The 17,085-nt window shown below is 48.0% G+C and overlaps 1 protein-coding gene and 1 non-coding gene across 2 annotated transcripts in view; one reads left to right on the forward strand and one right to left on the reverse strand.

Annotated features, from left to right (window-relative positions):
• Window positions 1-17,085, reverse strand: part of Poc1a (POC1 centriolar protein A) — a 73,192-nt gene that overhangs the window by 35,821 nt on the left and 20,286 nt on the right. Inside the window, exons 8-9 of the mRNA XM_026383931.2 lie at window positions 10,417-10,485; window positions 7,838-7,936 (exon numbers count right to left, since the gene is read on the reverse strand). Of these exons, the coding sequence (XP_026239716.1) occupies window positions 7,838-7,936; window positions 10,417-10,485 (168 nt within the window). The remainder of the gene's footprint in view (window positions 1-7,837; window positions 7,937-10,416; window positions 10,486-17,085) is intronic.
• Window positions 9,939-10,011, forward strand: Trnaa-agc (transfer RNA alanine (anticodon AGC)). The gene has a single exon. It is a non-coding gene; the product is annotated as a tRNA-Ala (tRNA).

Genomic DNA, 17,085 nt, shown 5'->3' on the forward strand with positions numbered 1-17,085 from the left:
TAAAGGTGTGAAATGAGACATCTTAACCTGAGGGCCCCATCACCTAAAGTCAGCAAAAGCTCCAATACCTACCCCTCTGCAGTATGATCAATTAAAGTGAGCTCGTGAAATGGAAAATGCCCAGAGGGTGTGATACAGGCTGTTGGGGAGAAATCAGGCGAAGAGAATCAAGACAACCTGTCTGAGGTTACATTGGGCTGGTCTAACCTCTGCTCAGACCAACGTACCAGAAGTAGCATACTACATAAATAGTACAGCTTTTAATGTCAACCAAGTTCTTTTTTTTTTTTTTAATATTTATTTATTTATTTTAGTTCTCGGCAGACACAACATCTCTGTATGTGGTGCTGAGGATCGAACCTGGGCCGCACGCATGCCAGGCGAGCGCGCTACTGCTTGAGCCACATCCCCAGCTCCTCAACCAAGTTCTTAAGGTGGTTTTCAGGACCACAAGTTTCCAGTCTCTTCCACATTCCTGGTGAGGCTGCCTGAGAATCCTTTCCAGAGCAGCCATCTTTGTAAGATTCTTATTCTCTTCCCAGGAAGGTACCTGTATTGCCTACACTGTGCCCAGCCCAAGGACATCCCACATAATGTGGATATGCCCCACATAACAGACATCACAGGGTCTACAGGGGGAATGATAAGGATGGGCACCAGAGTGTCAAACTTGACCAAGAGTGGTGAGAATGTAGACACCAAGGGCTCCTGAGGCAGCAATGCAGGAGTCTCCTGGTAAGCTTGCACACTCATACAACACTCACTCTGAGGAAGGCTTGGGGATGTGACCAAGGGCTGAGGATACTGTGTTCCTTTTGCTCACTGAGAAATAGGGAGGCTCCTTCTTGCTCTTTTTCAGTCAAAGGTCTCTTAGTTTTGCTGCACCTGAATCCAGGGGCCTGGGCTTGACTGGAACCCAGGTCACTCACCAGCAGGAGACTCCTAGCCCACACATTCTTCCTCTGCATGGCTCAGGGGGCAGGAATGAATATTCCCCCAGGAGCCACACAAGAGATGTGCCACCTTGATAAGTCCCAGGAATCATGAAAACAAAGGCCCTGTAATCACCAACTCAGCCCACGATACCTGGACCTGCAAGGCCCCACAATAGCCAAAGCAGGTTGAATGGCACCCCTCAGGAAAGGGTCTGCTTTCTCCTATTCTTACCACACTCTCAATCACACAGATGAGGGATACTATGGACAAAGCCAGCTTTTCAGCCAGAGGGTGTGAACCTCATTAAGAGGCATATCTTGGCCCTCAGAGATATCCTGTACTCAGAAGCTGAGGCAGCTCTATGTGTTAGGGGTTTTGTTTAGGTCCCGTGAAGCCAACTGGTTTCCAAGTTGTATAACTAATAGCCTAGGTATCTTCTGAATCACTGAGAACAGGCAGAAAGCCAAGAGTTCCCTTTAAAAAATTAGGAGCCAGAATTGGGGTCAAGAGAGAAGGAAGAGGTTACTTTCTAAGACACAAAAATATGAGGTTCACTCATGCTCCAAACACCCACAACACCCCTCCTGCTAAGCATACCCTTGAATCCACACTTTTCTCTACTACTGAAAATAAATGCCAACCCAGAAATTTGTGTTCTCAAAAAGAGACTTAAGTCTTTCATGTTGCCAGAAGAGAAAGCAAATCTGCCATAGTCTGAATATCTGTGTCACCCACAAAATTAATATGTTGAAATCCTAATCCCCAAGGCGATGGTATTAAGAGGTGAGCCTTTGGAAGGTAATTAGATTATAAGGAAAAAAGCCCTCCTAACAGAGATGAGTACCCTTATAAAAAAGACCCGAGATCTATCTAACCCTTTCTGCCATGTGAGGACACATAGAGAAGGAGCCATCTCTGCAACAGAAAACAGGTCCTTTCCAGACACCAAATCTCTTCCTTGGACCTCCCAGCCTCCAGAAGGGAGAGAAATTTCTGTTGTTTATAAGCTATCTAGTCTGTGACATTTTGTTATAGCAGTCCAAACAGACTAAGACAAACTCCATGAGGCAGGTGGAAGTGAGTTTCTTCTCTCCCTGCCTACTAATCTTTGATTCCTCAGGCGAGGTGCAAGGTATCCAGGGTGAGAACCCAGGTCTTTTTTTCTTTTTTTCCTCTCCTGATACTGGGGACTGAACCCAGGGGCACTTTACTTTACCACTGAACTACATCCTCAACCCTTTTTAAATTCTAAGACAGGATCTTACTAAGTTGCTTAGGGCCTTGCTAAATTGCTGAGGCTTGTGAACTTGCAATCCTCCTGCCTCAGCCTCCGAGTCACTGGAATTATAGGTATGATCCAAGAACCCAGGTCTTTTTTTTTTTTTTTTTTTAAAGAGAGAGTGAGAGAGGAGAGAGAGAGAGAGAGAGAGAGAGAGAGAGAGAGAGAGAGAGAGAATTTTTAATATTTATTTTTTAGTTCTCGGCGGACACAACATCTTTGTTGGTATGTGGTGCTGAGGATCGAACCTGGGCCGCACGCATGCCAGGTGAGCGCGCTACCGCTTGAGCCACATCCCCAGCCCAAGAACCCAGGTCTTGAGGGACCACCATAGGCACCCAAGACTCCCAGATCCTCAGCATAGGGAAAGCTCTAATGCCGACAATCTCTGAGCCAGGGACTGGGGCTCTAGGGCCAATAAGTCAAACCTACCCCCCGAAAAGAAACATGGGAGCTAAGATGTGAGTATGGAAGGTGACTGGGGTTTTGCTCTTAAAACTGGAGGTAAAAGGAAAAGGAAATACGGCATTCTCAGAGAGATGGCCTCTCAGGTTCAGGTCAGATATTCTTGGCAGAGCCACCCTTCTTTCAGGGGACCATTCTAACACTGAGGCTCCAGGGTTCCAAGGCATCTTACCCCAAGGAGTCAGGAAAGAGGAGGCAGTGGGGAAGAAAACAGGTCTGTTTCCACTCAGAGTATTGCTGTCTTGTTTGGGAGCACAGAGGATTTGGTTCTGTCATTAGAAAACAAAACTAATGCCTGCAAGGTCTAAAAACCTGTCACAAGGGTGACCTGCAAAGGGGAGTCAGCACCGCCTCACCCCTGCCCATTGTCCCATACTTTAGCAGGTTTTGAACACACAATCACCCTGGCTGGCTCTCACTGGGACAGAAGAGACAAGAGAAACATTTTAAAAATAGCTACAGCCTGGTGAGCACTTGCTGTGTGCTAGGCACAGTGCCAAGTGCTGCTTGGCATACCACCCACAAAATCTCATGAAGGAGGGAGGGCCCAGCATCTCCCCATCTGATAGAACAGGAAACGGAGCCTCAGGGAGATCCAACCATTCACCCCAAGTCACAGCCCAAACAGGCAAGGGCAGGATTCAATCACAGGTAGGTCGGAAGCCAGAGCCCAAGCTCTCAACCACAGGTGGATCTTGAGAGGTGAGCAGAGAAAAGCCCTCTGCCCCAGAGCTCAAGGTTAATGTCTAAACAGGAGAGCAGCCAACCGGGAGAGCTCAGGAAGTGGTTTTGTTTTGTTTTGAATTTCATTGAATTACCTAGAACTCTGTGTTCTTCCCCTCCCACCCCACCCCACCCAACACCACCTTCCTTCCCAATTGCATAATGAGTCTCAGATATTTCAAGGGGAGGCAAAAGTAAGAGTTAATCCAAATAAATGCATCTTTGCTATTTAAAAGTGGTTTAAAAGTGCTTCTGTGGCTGGGGCAAAAACCTGTGCCACAGAGGCTGAGGTTTAGGGGTGTGGCAGATGCTGAAGTCAGGGTCAGACAAGACACAGGGTCCTTCTCCCTCAGAGACTTGCCTCAAGCACAGACAGCAGGAGGGTGGATAAGCAAAGAGAGAAGGTCAGGGTTAGGGCAGAGGACAGGGCTAAGAATTGACCCATGAAAATATCAGCACAAGCACTGGCAGCAGACAGCCCCCTAGGGTCCCTGCCCCTTCCCCTGACCCAAATACCACAGGAAGGCACTCATCTACCGCAGGTGGCCCTTCCAACCTTCCTGTAGCCTTATAGCATGTCACAGGGCATAACAAGGAGCTTCCTGCCCACTCAGCCCACAGCATGGCCTAGAATCCTTCATCTGAAACCTTCCAAGCAGAGAAAGTTCCCCAGCCACAGCCTTGAAATCTCTCCTCATGCACAACTCAGCCAAGAATAGAGGGAAAATGGAACCCATTATTTTCATTCTGAATGGCTGGGAAATGGCTTTTGCTTTTCAACATGAAATGTGCCTAAAAATAAGCTGTGAATTTCAACCAGAGGTTGAAAATAGCTCTGCAGTGAACAGAGCTCTGTTCAGAGTGGGCTCAAGGACAGCCTTCATTCCAGGATCTGAGAGCTGAAACACACCAGTCAGGGTCCTGGGCAGGGGGTTTTCCAGGGTGCAAGAAGTGTCAGAGACTCACAGGGCTTAGTCAGCTCTACTACAAGGCAGAGGATGCAGGAGGGGGTCTGCCTCTCTGGCAATGGTCAGGAATTCAACAACCCACAGCTGGTACCACAGACTTCCTTAGAACCCCCAAATCCCCAGGAGCACCTCAGTGCCAGGGCCCACTGTCTATAGAGCTGAAGCTGGCTAAGGGTCATCAGACTCCTGAGCTCCTAACTGGATGCAGAGCTCAGGGACCTGAGAAGTCAAGTCATGCTCATCAGCCACCAAACCTCTCATCAGATACCATCTCTGAGCCAGGGAAGCCTTGAGGTAGGAAGGGAGAGAACGTGCTCCAATTTTAAGGGTACAACATTCCTATAAAATGGGCTTCTGGGGCTGGGGATGTGGCTCAAGCGGTAGCGCGCTCGCCTGGCATGCGTGCGACCCGGGTTCGATCCTCAGCACCACATACCAACAAAGATGTTGTGTCCGTCGAGAACTAAAAAATAAATATTAAAAATTCTCTCTCTCTCTCTCTCTCTCTCTCTCTCTCTCTCTCCTCTCTCACTCTCTCTTTAAAAAAAAAATAAATAAAATAAAATAAAATAAAATGGGCTTCTGTTAGAAATACAGGCTAAGAAATCTTGGCCACAGCTGCTGGCAGGAGCCCAGATTCAGCCCAATTAAGCAGAGTCCTCAACAGGGCTGCAAGAATGCCCTTCCTCATTTCCCCCTGCGGAGTACTCCTCTCTCCTCTCCTTGCTCTTCTCATCTCCCCACCCACTGGCACCCCAAGACAATCCCACCTTATCACCCCTTTCACTGCTAGGTCAGCTTCCATTCTGGGCTCACTTCTGAGGCACGAAGTATTGCAGTGAGTGATATTCAGTTGGGGACATCTGACAATTTTTGGTCATCATGAAGTTGGAGTGGGATGCTACTGGTATCTAGTGGGTAAAGGCCAAGGATGCTATTTAACATCCTAAGTGGCCAGCCACCACAGCAAAGAATTATCTGGCCCCAGATATGAACAGTGCTGAAGTGGAACAATCCTGGGTTATTGGAAGAATGGAAAGGGGACAGAACGGGGGGGGGAGGGGGGCAGGGGACTACTGGACTCATAGTTCATGGGGTATGGTAGTGCTCCTGGGATTCCCTGAGGGGCTGAAATAGCCTGGCCAGCCAGGGAATCTCAGGGACAGGCAAGGCTTCAGCAAAAAGGGCAGGAACACACTCCTCAGCTTCCCTTCCTATCTTGGCAAAAACCTAACCACTGAACAGCATTATAAAAAAAAAACTAGCTCACCTCAGTTTGGGAGGGTGAAAAACTTCTGGAGATGAATGTGATGGTTGCACAATGATGTGAATATACTTAATGAAATTGAGCTGTACACTTAAAGTCATTAATATGGTCAATTTTATGTTTTATATATATGTTTGTACATACGCATGTGTATAAAATCACAACAAAACAAACGCCCAAGCTCTGGTCTTCCTTGTTAGAGAAGCCTCATGTGGTATGTTTGACCAGGGCTTATGAACAGAGAAAAGCCCACCCATTTGTTCAGAATCTCAAAGGTGGCTAATGATAAGCAAGCAAAGAGCCCTGATCTCAACCAAGAATGATTATAGGATTAAGGATCACTTCAGGGAATAGCAAAAGCTCATCTTCATTATCCATGGGGTCCTCAGAGCCTGCTTGTGGGGGTGTTCAGGACTGAAGAAATGGAGACTTGGGAAGACTGGGTACTTTGCTGGGGTCACAAAGCTGGAGTTCAAACCGAGTTCTCTGACTCTAGATCCCATATCCTGTCCCCTATTTATCTCCCCCGTGGAGGTATGCCCAGTGGGTAGAGTTGTAAAAACAGCTCACATGTGCACCTGAAGGTAGTCTGGGAACAATCAGTTGCCTTGAGCCCTGCTGAGCTCTTCACCCACCCATGCCTCATCCTGTCATGCTGGCTTCTCCCAACCCACATGACTTTGCCCCAGATTCTCAGGCTTTGAGGCTTTGGGAAGCAAATATGTCCATACTCCATTTCTAAGCTAGGATTGAAGAACAAGATAGCTCATCCAACATATTTTCCTAATAACAATAAGAAAAATATGGGATCTCCCTAGTTGGTGGATATTAACCACTCCCAAGAGGTAGATAGCAGTGCCCTCCTAGAATGAGGAAAACCTGTCAGGCAGTTCTCCACTACCTGCAGTTTCTAGCTTGGTTAACCTTGTTCAGAGGAGCTAGCATGACTAAGCCCAAGGTGTCTCACCTGTGAACTGGAGCAGTAACTTTACCCACTCATTCTGATGAATAAGAAGTGAATAGGGCAGCACATGCAAGAGGCCTTGGCTGTACCTGGCTCATTAAGTGCCCAGTGAACAAGGAATCACAGGAGAGGCACCAGAGGACCCCCAACCCTGCAAATGCAAACAACTTTCCAAATGGAAAATAAACTGGCAGCAAGCAGAAGCTCATGCAACTCAGTCATCCCCAACAAACCCAAAAAGCTGAGGACTAAACACTTATTAGGAAACACCAAGGAAGAACAAACCTCCCAGCTCCAGTGACCAGCCTGGAGGGCAATCCTTGAAAGAAAACTGTAAAACTGACAAGGCCTACTCCTAGTGGCAGCCCTAGCACACAGAATAGGGAGTGGGGGTGTCAAGGGTTGGGGAGGGGATCCAACTGCTGGAATTGCAAAGCCCTAGGATAGACTCAGGAGGCTTCCTGGTTCTATTCTGGACCCTAGGCCCTGACTTTCTGGGGACTTTGGGTGAGCCACTTCCTGCTGTTTGGGCCAGTTTCTGCCTGTGGCAGTAGGCCACTCTGTCTCTAAGGTCCAGTGGGGTCCAGCCTGTGGCCATAGGAGCTTAAAACCATTGGGATTCTGCAACCACAGCTTTAACATTTCAGTCAAAGATGAATATGACCTTATTTAATGAGACTATATCAGCTTTCATTTCCCCCCAGATATGTGTCAAAAAATATTAGCTATTTTAATCTAGGTACACTGAATGTCCTTTTATCAACAAAGATACTAAAAATGGTTCATGGAACTTCCTCTCCATGGTTTTTAAAAAGAAGGAAGTGAGACCAAAAGAACTGGGGGCCTTTCCCATTTTGTCCCAGCTGTGGTGGCTTTGGGCCCTGAACCCTCTAGGAACCTCACACCTGGGTCCTGTGGCCCGGGGCTTGGCATGGGACAGAGCTTTGTTTCCTTGGGCCTCAATCCAGCAGAAGCATGTGCCATGGAAACACTCCCCCACCAAATGGGCCAGGAGCCGGGGCACCTGCAGCTGTTCTCCCCTTTTATATTTCACAAGTTCACTCTAGACTGGAATCAAAGCATCACAAGTGCCAGAGTATTATTTTGTAGATGACCGGATCTTACTAGGGCCCCTTTCCCATGGTCAACCTAAGCACCCAGTCCCCACCATCTCTGAGCCAATGCTGACCCTACCCAGAGTCACAGGGCTCAGATTTGCCTGCCAACCTACTTACCAGATTCCCAGTGGAGGTAGCCAAGGTGGCTGGGGGCCGCTGTACTTTTATGACTTCTCCATAATCAATATTATCAAAGTTACTCTTCCAAACCATCACCTGCCAAGACCAATAGGCACAGAGAATGAGAAGAAAAAAAAAAATCACCTTTCCTGCCTCCTTCATTGAAAAAAATGGGCACAGAGGCCATCTCTAAAGTTCTGACCCATGGTGGTTCCCACCAGACACCCCAATTTAATTCTGGGACTTGCTCCATCTTCCTGAGGAGTAGGCTTTTGGAACAGGCCTCAAGAGAACCTGGATGTGACACCAATATGGATGTGCCACTGTGCAGGACTACCAGGCCTTGGCACTGGCTGGGTCTTTCTGCCTAAGGAGGTCACAGAGGTCTCAGCATCAGAGTCAGTAGACATTTAATCCATTTGTCCCTTTTCCTTGTTCATCATACATTTTCCCACTAAAATGAAAGCTCCTGCTGGTGGCAGCTTGGCCTGTTACACTGTGGGAAGTGATGAACATGTGGATTCCAGGCCTGACCACTGGGGTGAAGGTCCTGGGTCCACCCCTTATTGTGAGGCCCTAGGTAAGGGAATCAGTCAGTGCCTCAGCTGATGCCTCATGGTACCGAGAGAGTGACACCCATTATTCTAAGACAAAGTTTGGCCACAAAATAAGTGCCCTACTCTGAGTATCTATCTTCCTATAAACAGGATCATGTTGAGCCTCCTTCAATAAAGGTGAGGGAGCTGCTCTGCTGGGGAGCAAGAGCGCTCCCTGCTGGAGGCTTTTGGCCTTATGTAGTTAGATGTTTCTAGGGTCACTTCCAGGAAGGCTGGCTTGGACTTCACAAGAGGAATTGTGGAGCATGGTCAGCAATCAACAGAGGCCACAGAAAAACTACCATACGCACACAAGATGAGTGCTCGACACACCCTGGATACCATCCCTGTTGAGACAGCTATGAGCCTGTTTCTCCTGGAGGCTCCTTACTACTCCCTAAGGAGCTCCACTTGTTTCTGCTCCCAGGGAGACAGGCACCTGTTGTCTTTCATTCACATTTTATAGACAGAATACTGACAATAGATATGCTCTTGTGTATGGGGTTCTTGTATAATTGTGCATAACTAACTGCTGAATAAATTACTGGGAGCACAGTGGCTAGTACGCGTGCAAAGAAATAATGCCAGATTAAACTCCAAAAAAGCTCATAAAGCAGATTTTAAAAGGCAGCCAAGGAGCTGATGGTTGTGACTGCCTGAGGATGGGATAGAGCAGGTGGAAGGCTTACTTTCCACCAGGCACCCTCTTATGCTATGTGAATTCATTTTACCATGAGAGTCTACTGTACCAGTTCCTGTGTTTTCTAAGCAATGAGCCAGGCATCCATGCTCAGGGAAGCCTCAGGCTCCTCTTTGCTTTCTTCCTCTCATGGCTGCTAATGTAGGGTTAGGGCAGGGTGAACACCTATTATCTATTATCTAAGCTGTGACCAAAGAGACTGCAGTTACCCTCTGCCTTACTAGCAAACACCCAACCAAAATCAGTACATTTGGCTGGGGCTGGGGCTCATGCAGGACTGACAGGACATGTCCTGGCTAAGCAGCCAAAGCTGTGAGGCCCAGCACCCGTGGCATGAATGTTCTTGGCAATCTACCAGGTCAATGGTGGCTCACAGTAGGCATCCTTTCCTCACTACCTCAAGAGAATGCAGTTTTCTGGATAAGAGGCACTGCGCAGGCACTCTGGTGACAGTCTGCGAGGGGTGGACTCCTCAGTGCTCCCGGCCTCCCAGTGCCAGGCTCATTGGTGTATAGCAGTCTGGAGAGGAGGCACCAAGGCTGACAGGCGAAAGCCTCTGTGCAAAGGACGATGAGGTGAGATAGGACTTCCTCACAATATGCTTTCTCTGTAGCCACGGATATTGAAATACTGACCCCCTTAAATATAGCACAAGTGGGCTAGAGAGCAAAGGGCAGCAGATGCTGGAGGAGAGGTTCCTAGGGCAGGGCTCAGTTCTGAAATCAGGCAGAACCAGTGCCTGTCCCACCTCTTTCATCTGCTGGGACAGTTTCTTCATCTAAAGAATAGGGAGATGAGGGACTGGGGTTGTGGCTCAGTGGTAGAGCACTTGCCTAGCATGCAAGAGGCACTGGGTTCAATTCTCAGCACCACATTAAAAAATAAATAAAAGTATTGTGTCCATCTACAACTAAAAATATTTAAAAAAAAAATAGGGAGATGAGAGGATGTGCCCCATAGGGCTATTGTGAGAATTAAATGAAGTCTGAAGCTCCTGACACACTGACTGTGTTGCCAAGTCCACGGTGAGGACACAATGATTCTTATCTATTTATCATCAGAAAATGAACTAAAAAACTTCAACTTTTTTATGGCAACAATAGCTCAGACTCCTATTAACCCATGCTAACTTGAGCAGCAAGGGCTTTGAATCTCAGTGTCCCACCCTAAGTCTACCAGGGTCTTAGAGGAAGGTTGCTGAAAGCCACCCTGGCCCATCCTCCACGTGGCCTCCAAGCCCTGGTTGGAGGCTCAGACTCTTCAGGTCATTCTTAACTTACCTGTTCATCAGAGCCTCCAGAAGCAAAATACTCCCCTGTTCTTGAAAAGGCAACAGTGGTGGCAGGTCCCTATCAAAATAAATGATAAAGAATAAAGGTCACAGTAGAGTCTAAACATACAGGAAGAAAACTAGCAGTTCTTGAATGAAAGCATCAGCAGGACAAAGGACCGAGAGTCCATTCAGCCCCCAGTTCTCCTCATCCTTTGACTGGGGAGACTGTGTGTGGTCAATGCAAGGGCCACTAATGAGACCTCTGTTTCTGATCACTTCAACAGGACAAAGGCCAGGCCGTGAGATCACAGGTGGGAAGAGATGAGTAAACAGGGCAGTTTACACTTGCAGTCCTGCCAAGCTAGCATTGTGGTCCTTGCTACCCCAACAAGAAGCTGGAGGTCTGAGAGATGCACTGACTTACCCTAGGCTACAGAACTGGGCCAGAACTCACCCCTCTGACCCAGGCCAGTCTCCTCCCCAACACTAGCCTGCTACTGACCAGAGAGGTGGAGGCCCCAAAGAGGAGCCAATTAGTCAAGTAAATAGTGCACAGTTGGGGACCCAGTTGGCAGGAAGGAGCCTGGGGTGGGGATTACTGAAGGGGCCTAGGCAGTGGACTAATGTGACATGCCCATGTAACATGTATGCCATTTTCTCTGAGTTGGGCCTTGGGTGAAAGGTGCCTGCTCTGGCTTCCCACATGCTGAAGGTCAGCATGACCATCTGAAGAGGAATGCCAGCATGTGCCAGGTAGCACTCTGAGGGTCATCAGACAGGTCCAGGCTTGCAGGAAGGGCAAGATCTCCTAGTAGAGCAAGAAGGTTCTTTCCCATATGCCTGAAATTCATTCCAGAAAGATGAGCCAACAAGAATCTGTTTGGCCACATAACCACAACTGCAACCATCTCTTCTTCCCAACTGAACTTTTATTATGAATAGTAACTGGCATTTCCCAAGTAAAACCAGATAAAAGAGGTTTTCTCTTAGATGAGGGCAGCATAGCCACTGACACAAACCTCAATTCCTCTAGACCACCACTGGGAGTGACAAGAGCCCCAGCTGCCACTAAGGGGCACTCCAGCAGTGAAGCCTCAGCTGTAGACAAGAGGAACACTTGAAAGAACCTTTCACTCAATGCCAGAAAGGACCAGACGTGGCTTAGGCTGGAAAGGCACCCCTAGGCCATGGAGGAAGTCAGTTTCTGCTTCTCTAGGAGAGTGCCAACCTAGCTCAGGCACATGGGAAGCATGCCTACACATGTTTCTGGAATCCACCTATAGCTCTTCCTCTCAGAGGTGCTCATATAATGGGTGACAAAGAAAAGTGCAACACCAGCTAACACTGGCTCAGAGCACTTCACTGGTATCAGCCCACTTAATCCTCAGAGGACACTTTGTGCATTTACCCTTCCAAGCAGGGCAATGGGGGCAGGGGAACAGTGGATAAGGCCTGAGGACACAAAGGCAAAGCTTACACCTGTCAGCTACCTGCCTTCTCCACACAGCCCAGAGCACACTCCCAGAAGACCCAGGAATCCTCAGTTGCCATTAGCCAGTTAAAGTGGATCCACTTTTACCGATGGTGAACAATGTCCACTAATATCAATGAGCATGAAATACCAGGTGCAAGACATCATGGGCCATGTGACTCCATTTATGTAATGCTGGCTGCAGTGCTGAGCCTGAGTGTGTGGGGGTGGGCCATGCATCACTTGGGTACACTTTCAAGTGGACCATCAGCAAGGGGCTATCAGGGCTGCTTGTGAGAGGTGGTGCAAATTCAGGTTACTTATTGCAAACATTTGCCATTTTCATACTTTAAATTTTTTAATGAGTGTTCAGCATTGCTACAAAATAAAAACAACAAAAATAATTTTCATTTTGAGTAAAAACAAAGAGGAAACAAAGAAAAAGGAATAAAACAGTACATGGAATTTCAAAAAAAGATGGGCAGTTGGCTGCCCAGAGTTTGCTGAGTAATGGCAGGTTTCCAAGAAGGAAGAGCAACTAAGGAACTGAAGACTTGTGGGTCACTTTCCTCTCCTGTTATCATTCAACCACCAGATGCCAAGCTGAGAACAAGATGTCAGAAACAGAACACAACAACAGCAGTAGACCCAGTAGAGATTGTGCCCAGCAGCAGGACAGCCAGCGGTCCACAGCTCAGTAGGGAGACTGGAACCAGAGGGCAGGCACTGGGAGTGCTCCCGGGTAAAATGTGCAGGTGCTTTCCCATGAGACGAAGTCTCGAAATCTCAGAGACAGAGTCAGTGATGGGTGTGCCCTCTGGAGCCCACAGTCCTCCCCAGCAGTGTCCATTTATTTACCAAGAGGACCACAAGGTTCCTGCACTAGGCTCCTCCACATCCCCTAAAGACCAGATTCCCATGGAGGCTCCTGCTTATCTGTCCAAAGCCCACACAAATAGCCCCAGGCACTCAAAGGTCCAAATGGATGACAGTAGTCCCATCAGATTATATCACCTAGTGATGTTGTAGTTCTATCAGTTTGTATTAAGTACATGGTATGATGCCCAATGACAAAAATCACCTAATGATGCATTTCTTGAACTTTGCCCCTGTTGTTAAGCACCACATGACTATATAGACAGGACTCTCCAACACTGATGCCCTTTGGGGCTTGGTCTTCAAGGGGCAGGAGAGCCTAGCCCCTGCCAATCTTGCCAGGCCTTTCCTTTCCCTAACCAATGCTCCAGCTCACCTGACTGACCACTTGCTATTCCTCAAGTGCTGAGCTAGAAAAGATCTTCCCTTTCTGAGTGCTCTTCTTTTCATAGCCTCTTGCACTGAGCTCTTTATTCAGTGAATTTCACTTTTTTTTTTTTTTTTTTTTTTGATGCTGGGGATTGAACCCAGGGCCTTGTGCATATGAGGCATACAGTCTACCAACTGAGCTATATCCCCAGCCCTTCATTCATTGAATTTTAGTCTTTCTTCATCTTAAATAAATTCACTCAGGCTACAAATTTGCCTCTGATGACCATCTTAGATAAATCTCAGAAGTTTCTAGTATGCGATGTTTTCACTGTCATTCCCTTGCAAATGTTTAGTTTCCATCGTGAGTTCCTTTTTAGGCCACTAGTTATTTGCAAGTGCAGTTTCTAAACTAAGGGGGATTGGGATGTGTCTGCTTATCAGTGCCAGAGATCAGATAAGATATGATCTTTAAGACTGTTTTGTCTTCATGGTATCCTATTTTTTTATTTTTTAGTGATATTGTTTTGGGGTACCAGGGATTGAAATCAGGGGCACTCAACTGCTGAGCCACATACCCAGCCCTATTTTGTATTTTATTTAGAGATTGTGCCCAGCAGCAGGACAGCCCAGCGGTCCACAGCTCAGTGGGGGGATTGGAACTCATTGAGTTGCTTAGGACCTCGATAAATAGCTAAGGCTGGCTTTAAACTCACAATCCTCCTGTCTTAGTCTCCCAAACTGCTAGGATTATAGGCGTGTACCACATACCAGACAATACTGGGGATTGAGCCTAGCAGTTCTTTGTGGCTGAGTTACATTCCCAGCTTTTTACTTTTTGAGACAGGATCTCATTAAGTTGCCTGGGCTGGTCTTGAACTTGTGATCCTCCTGCCTCAGCCTTCTAATTCACTGACATTACAGGCATGTGCCACCATGCCTGGTTCCTTTCATTTAATTAGTTACCAGGCAGGGTTGTTGCCAAGTTCTTTCTTCCCACAGGCCAGGTGCCTTTCATAAGCATGAGAATCCATACAAATCTAGACAGCTCTGTTTCTACAGGGACTTCTTGGTATAACCTGAGCAGTGGCTCTCGGCTGAACCTTCAGTGTGGCTCCTGCCTGTCCTGAGCACCCAGGGGCCCACTTGATGAAGCCTCATCCCTGTCAGACTTCCTCACTAGGTTCTTGGGTAGGAATGCTTTACAGGGTCAATCAAGGCCAGCCCCTTCCCTTGATGGACCACTCAAGTCTTTTATGAGATGATCCTATTTACTCTATCGTGAGCACTGAACACACCTGGTGTCCACCCTACTCTCTTCCCAACCCTACTACCCTTAGGCTTGGCTGGACCCACAACAATCATTTTATTACACACTTCTTTTCCCTTGCCAGTTTTCAGACTCAAGGGAACTACGCTGTCCAGTTCTTTTTCATGCAAAAAGAAGAAAAAAGGAGCCCATGATAACTAGAAGATTAGACTGCAGAGTATGACTATCACTCAGCTCCCCCCAGGAGCCTCTGCAAGACTCTCTACTTTCTGCACCCTCCCACCTGACTCGATGAGGCCTATACATTCCTGAACTCGGACCACTTTGCCAACGGCCATGCTGGCAAAAGTCTAGCCAGGTACCCTCACCTACCAACCTCATAAGAGCTGTAAAATATTTTTCACTGGCTTTCATATGCACATGTCCTTTGAGTCACAGGTAAAAGAAGAGTGGCCATCAAACAGACACAGAGACCAAGGTGGACTAAGAATCCTCTGGCATAGGGTGCTCTGGCCTCTGACCCCCGTGTTCAGGCAAAGAAAGTGCAACCCAACCTACCAAGCTATTCTTCCACAAACCCCCACCAAGGGCTCCTGCAATCAGCTGTGGGGTCCACAGCGCTATTGTGATTTAGGCTCTTATGTCTGAGTGGTGGCCGATAGGGTCATCACAACCTAACAAACAAAACAAGGACTGCCCTCTGTGCAAGAGGTGCTGCCCAGGCTCTTTCCCAAACCTGTCCCAAAACACCTGCTCCCAGCTCTCAACTCTGAGTTGCTGGCAGGGCACAAAAGGCCAGGCTGACTCCAGGTTATTAGAGTAGCCCTCATCTCTCAAGTGGGGCCCAACCATCCAAACTAGGTATGATCCTCCTGAAAATTGAAATAATCCCCCAAAAATGAGACGACTGGAGTGCTGGTGATAGAGTTCAGTTGGTAGAGTGCTTGCCTCACATGCACAAGGCCCTGGGTTCAATCCTCAGCCCCCGCCCTGCCAAAAAAAAAAAAAAAAAGAACCCCCAAATAAGATGATTTGGACAAGAGCTATAGAGTACTCCAAGAAACAAGGGTTAAAGGCACATTCTCAGAGATTCCTTCTGCCTGGAGCAGCCTAAGGGCCAGCCTCCCAGGACTCTTGTCATACTGCAGTCTCCCCTCCTCCAGGGTGAGTCTCTTTTTTTTTGCCATTTCCCCAGCTCCAGCCTAGGGCCTGGTATTGCACATGTGCCCAGGAAACATCTGTGGACCCTGCACTCAGAGTCTGAGTGCCCGCTGTAGTCAGTAGCCCCTGTGCAGGTCTGGCCTAAGGTGAGGGAGGCTCACCCACATGATGGGCCAGCTGGACGCATGGAACTGCGTGCAGCTCAGTCACTCTGCAGTGACACACATACCAACTGCACAGCCACTAACACCAGATTTAACTCTCTGCCCACGGACCGCCCACCACCCTCTCCCAAATAGCTGTAGGGGATTTAAACCAAATGAGCATGGCTCAAGATTATGTTTTAGAAAATACAGAAAAATAAATCGTATTTCTAGCACCTTTCCCCCACACAAAGCTGTGAGAGTTTCACTTGGGGCACGAGGCTTCAAATGACAGTCACATTCAGTAGGAAAGCCCTTCCTTCTCCCACTGGTGCTCCCTGCTGTAAGAGGAGGGGGCGCACCAGGCTAATGCAGCCCCTTTGCAGCCCTTTCCTCTGCTATCTGGAGCTTCCTGGAGCTTAGGCTGCTCAGGCTGAACAAGTTGGGAGAGCACCTATAATTTTTCAAAATGAGGAATGGGGAGGTATGAGCTGTTCCTAGAGACATCAGGGGTTTCCTTAGAAAACTGGGCATTGTTCATCATCTACCACATAAGATGGTATGAGCCCTCCCTCACAAAATGCTTCCTAGTACTTGGCCTCAAAGAAGAGAACAGCCCCCCAACAGTACCATCACCTTAATTTTTGTCCTCCCAGCCTCCAGAACTATGAGAAATAAATTTCTGACTTTTCTAAATTATTCAGTCTCAGGCATCTTGTTATAGCAGCCCAATGTGGATCCAAACAACTCCCTGGCCCCAAAGTAGGGCTTTCTGAACAAAAGGTCCTTCAAATGAGCCAATGGGCCCATTTTGCACCAAAGAACCACCAAACTGTCTGCATGGTCAGACTCCCTGGCTGATGAACTACCCTCAATGCCAGCATAGAGGTCCAGCCAGGAGACTCAGGGTACTGGATGATCCTGATCTCATCTGGCACTAGCAAGTCCTTCATCCTGGTGATCCCTGTGCTTTAGAAGACAAAGAAAACCACATCAGGTGATTCTAACCTTAGTCTAGACAAGAAAGTGCTACCAAACAGCACTGCAGCCCTGACCCTTCTTTCTCCTATGGGGGATCCTCCCCCATGGTCTCCCCAGAGGGGCCTGCTTCAGTCTTGCCCTCAGGACACAGCACTTTCCTAGTACCCACTTAGCCCTCCTTCTGGTCAAGGTCTGCTTCACTCCAGAGCAGCTCCCTGAAGCCAACCTCTATGTTGGCTTCACCCTAGCCTGCATCATCCCCTTCTCACAGATGTGAAAATGGAAGCCTTTGTGAGGGAGTGGCTGTCCCACTGACTAGAAAACTCAGTGGCCCTCCCTCTCATGGATCCCCCAGGGCTACACTAATAGGACCTCCAAATCCAGACCAAAGTTTCATGGGGTTCC

The sequence above is a fragment of the Urocitellus parryii genome, chromosome 2, assembly GCF_045843805.1.
Source record: "Urocitellus parryii isolate mUroPar1 chromosome 2, mUroPar1.hap1, whole genome shotgun sequence".
Taxonomy (NCBI): domain Eukaryota; kingdom Metazoa; phylum Chordata; class Mammalia; order Rodentia; family Sciuridae; genus Urocitellus; species Urocitellus parryii.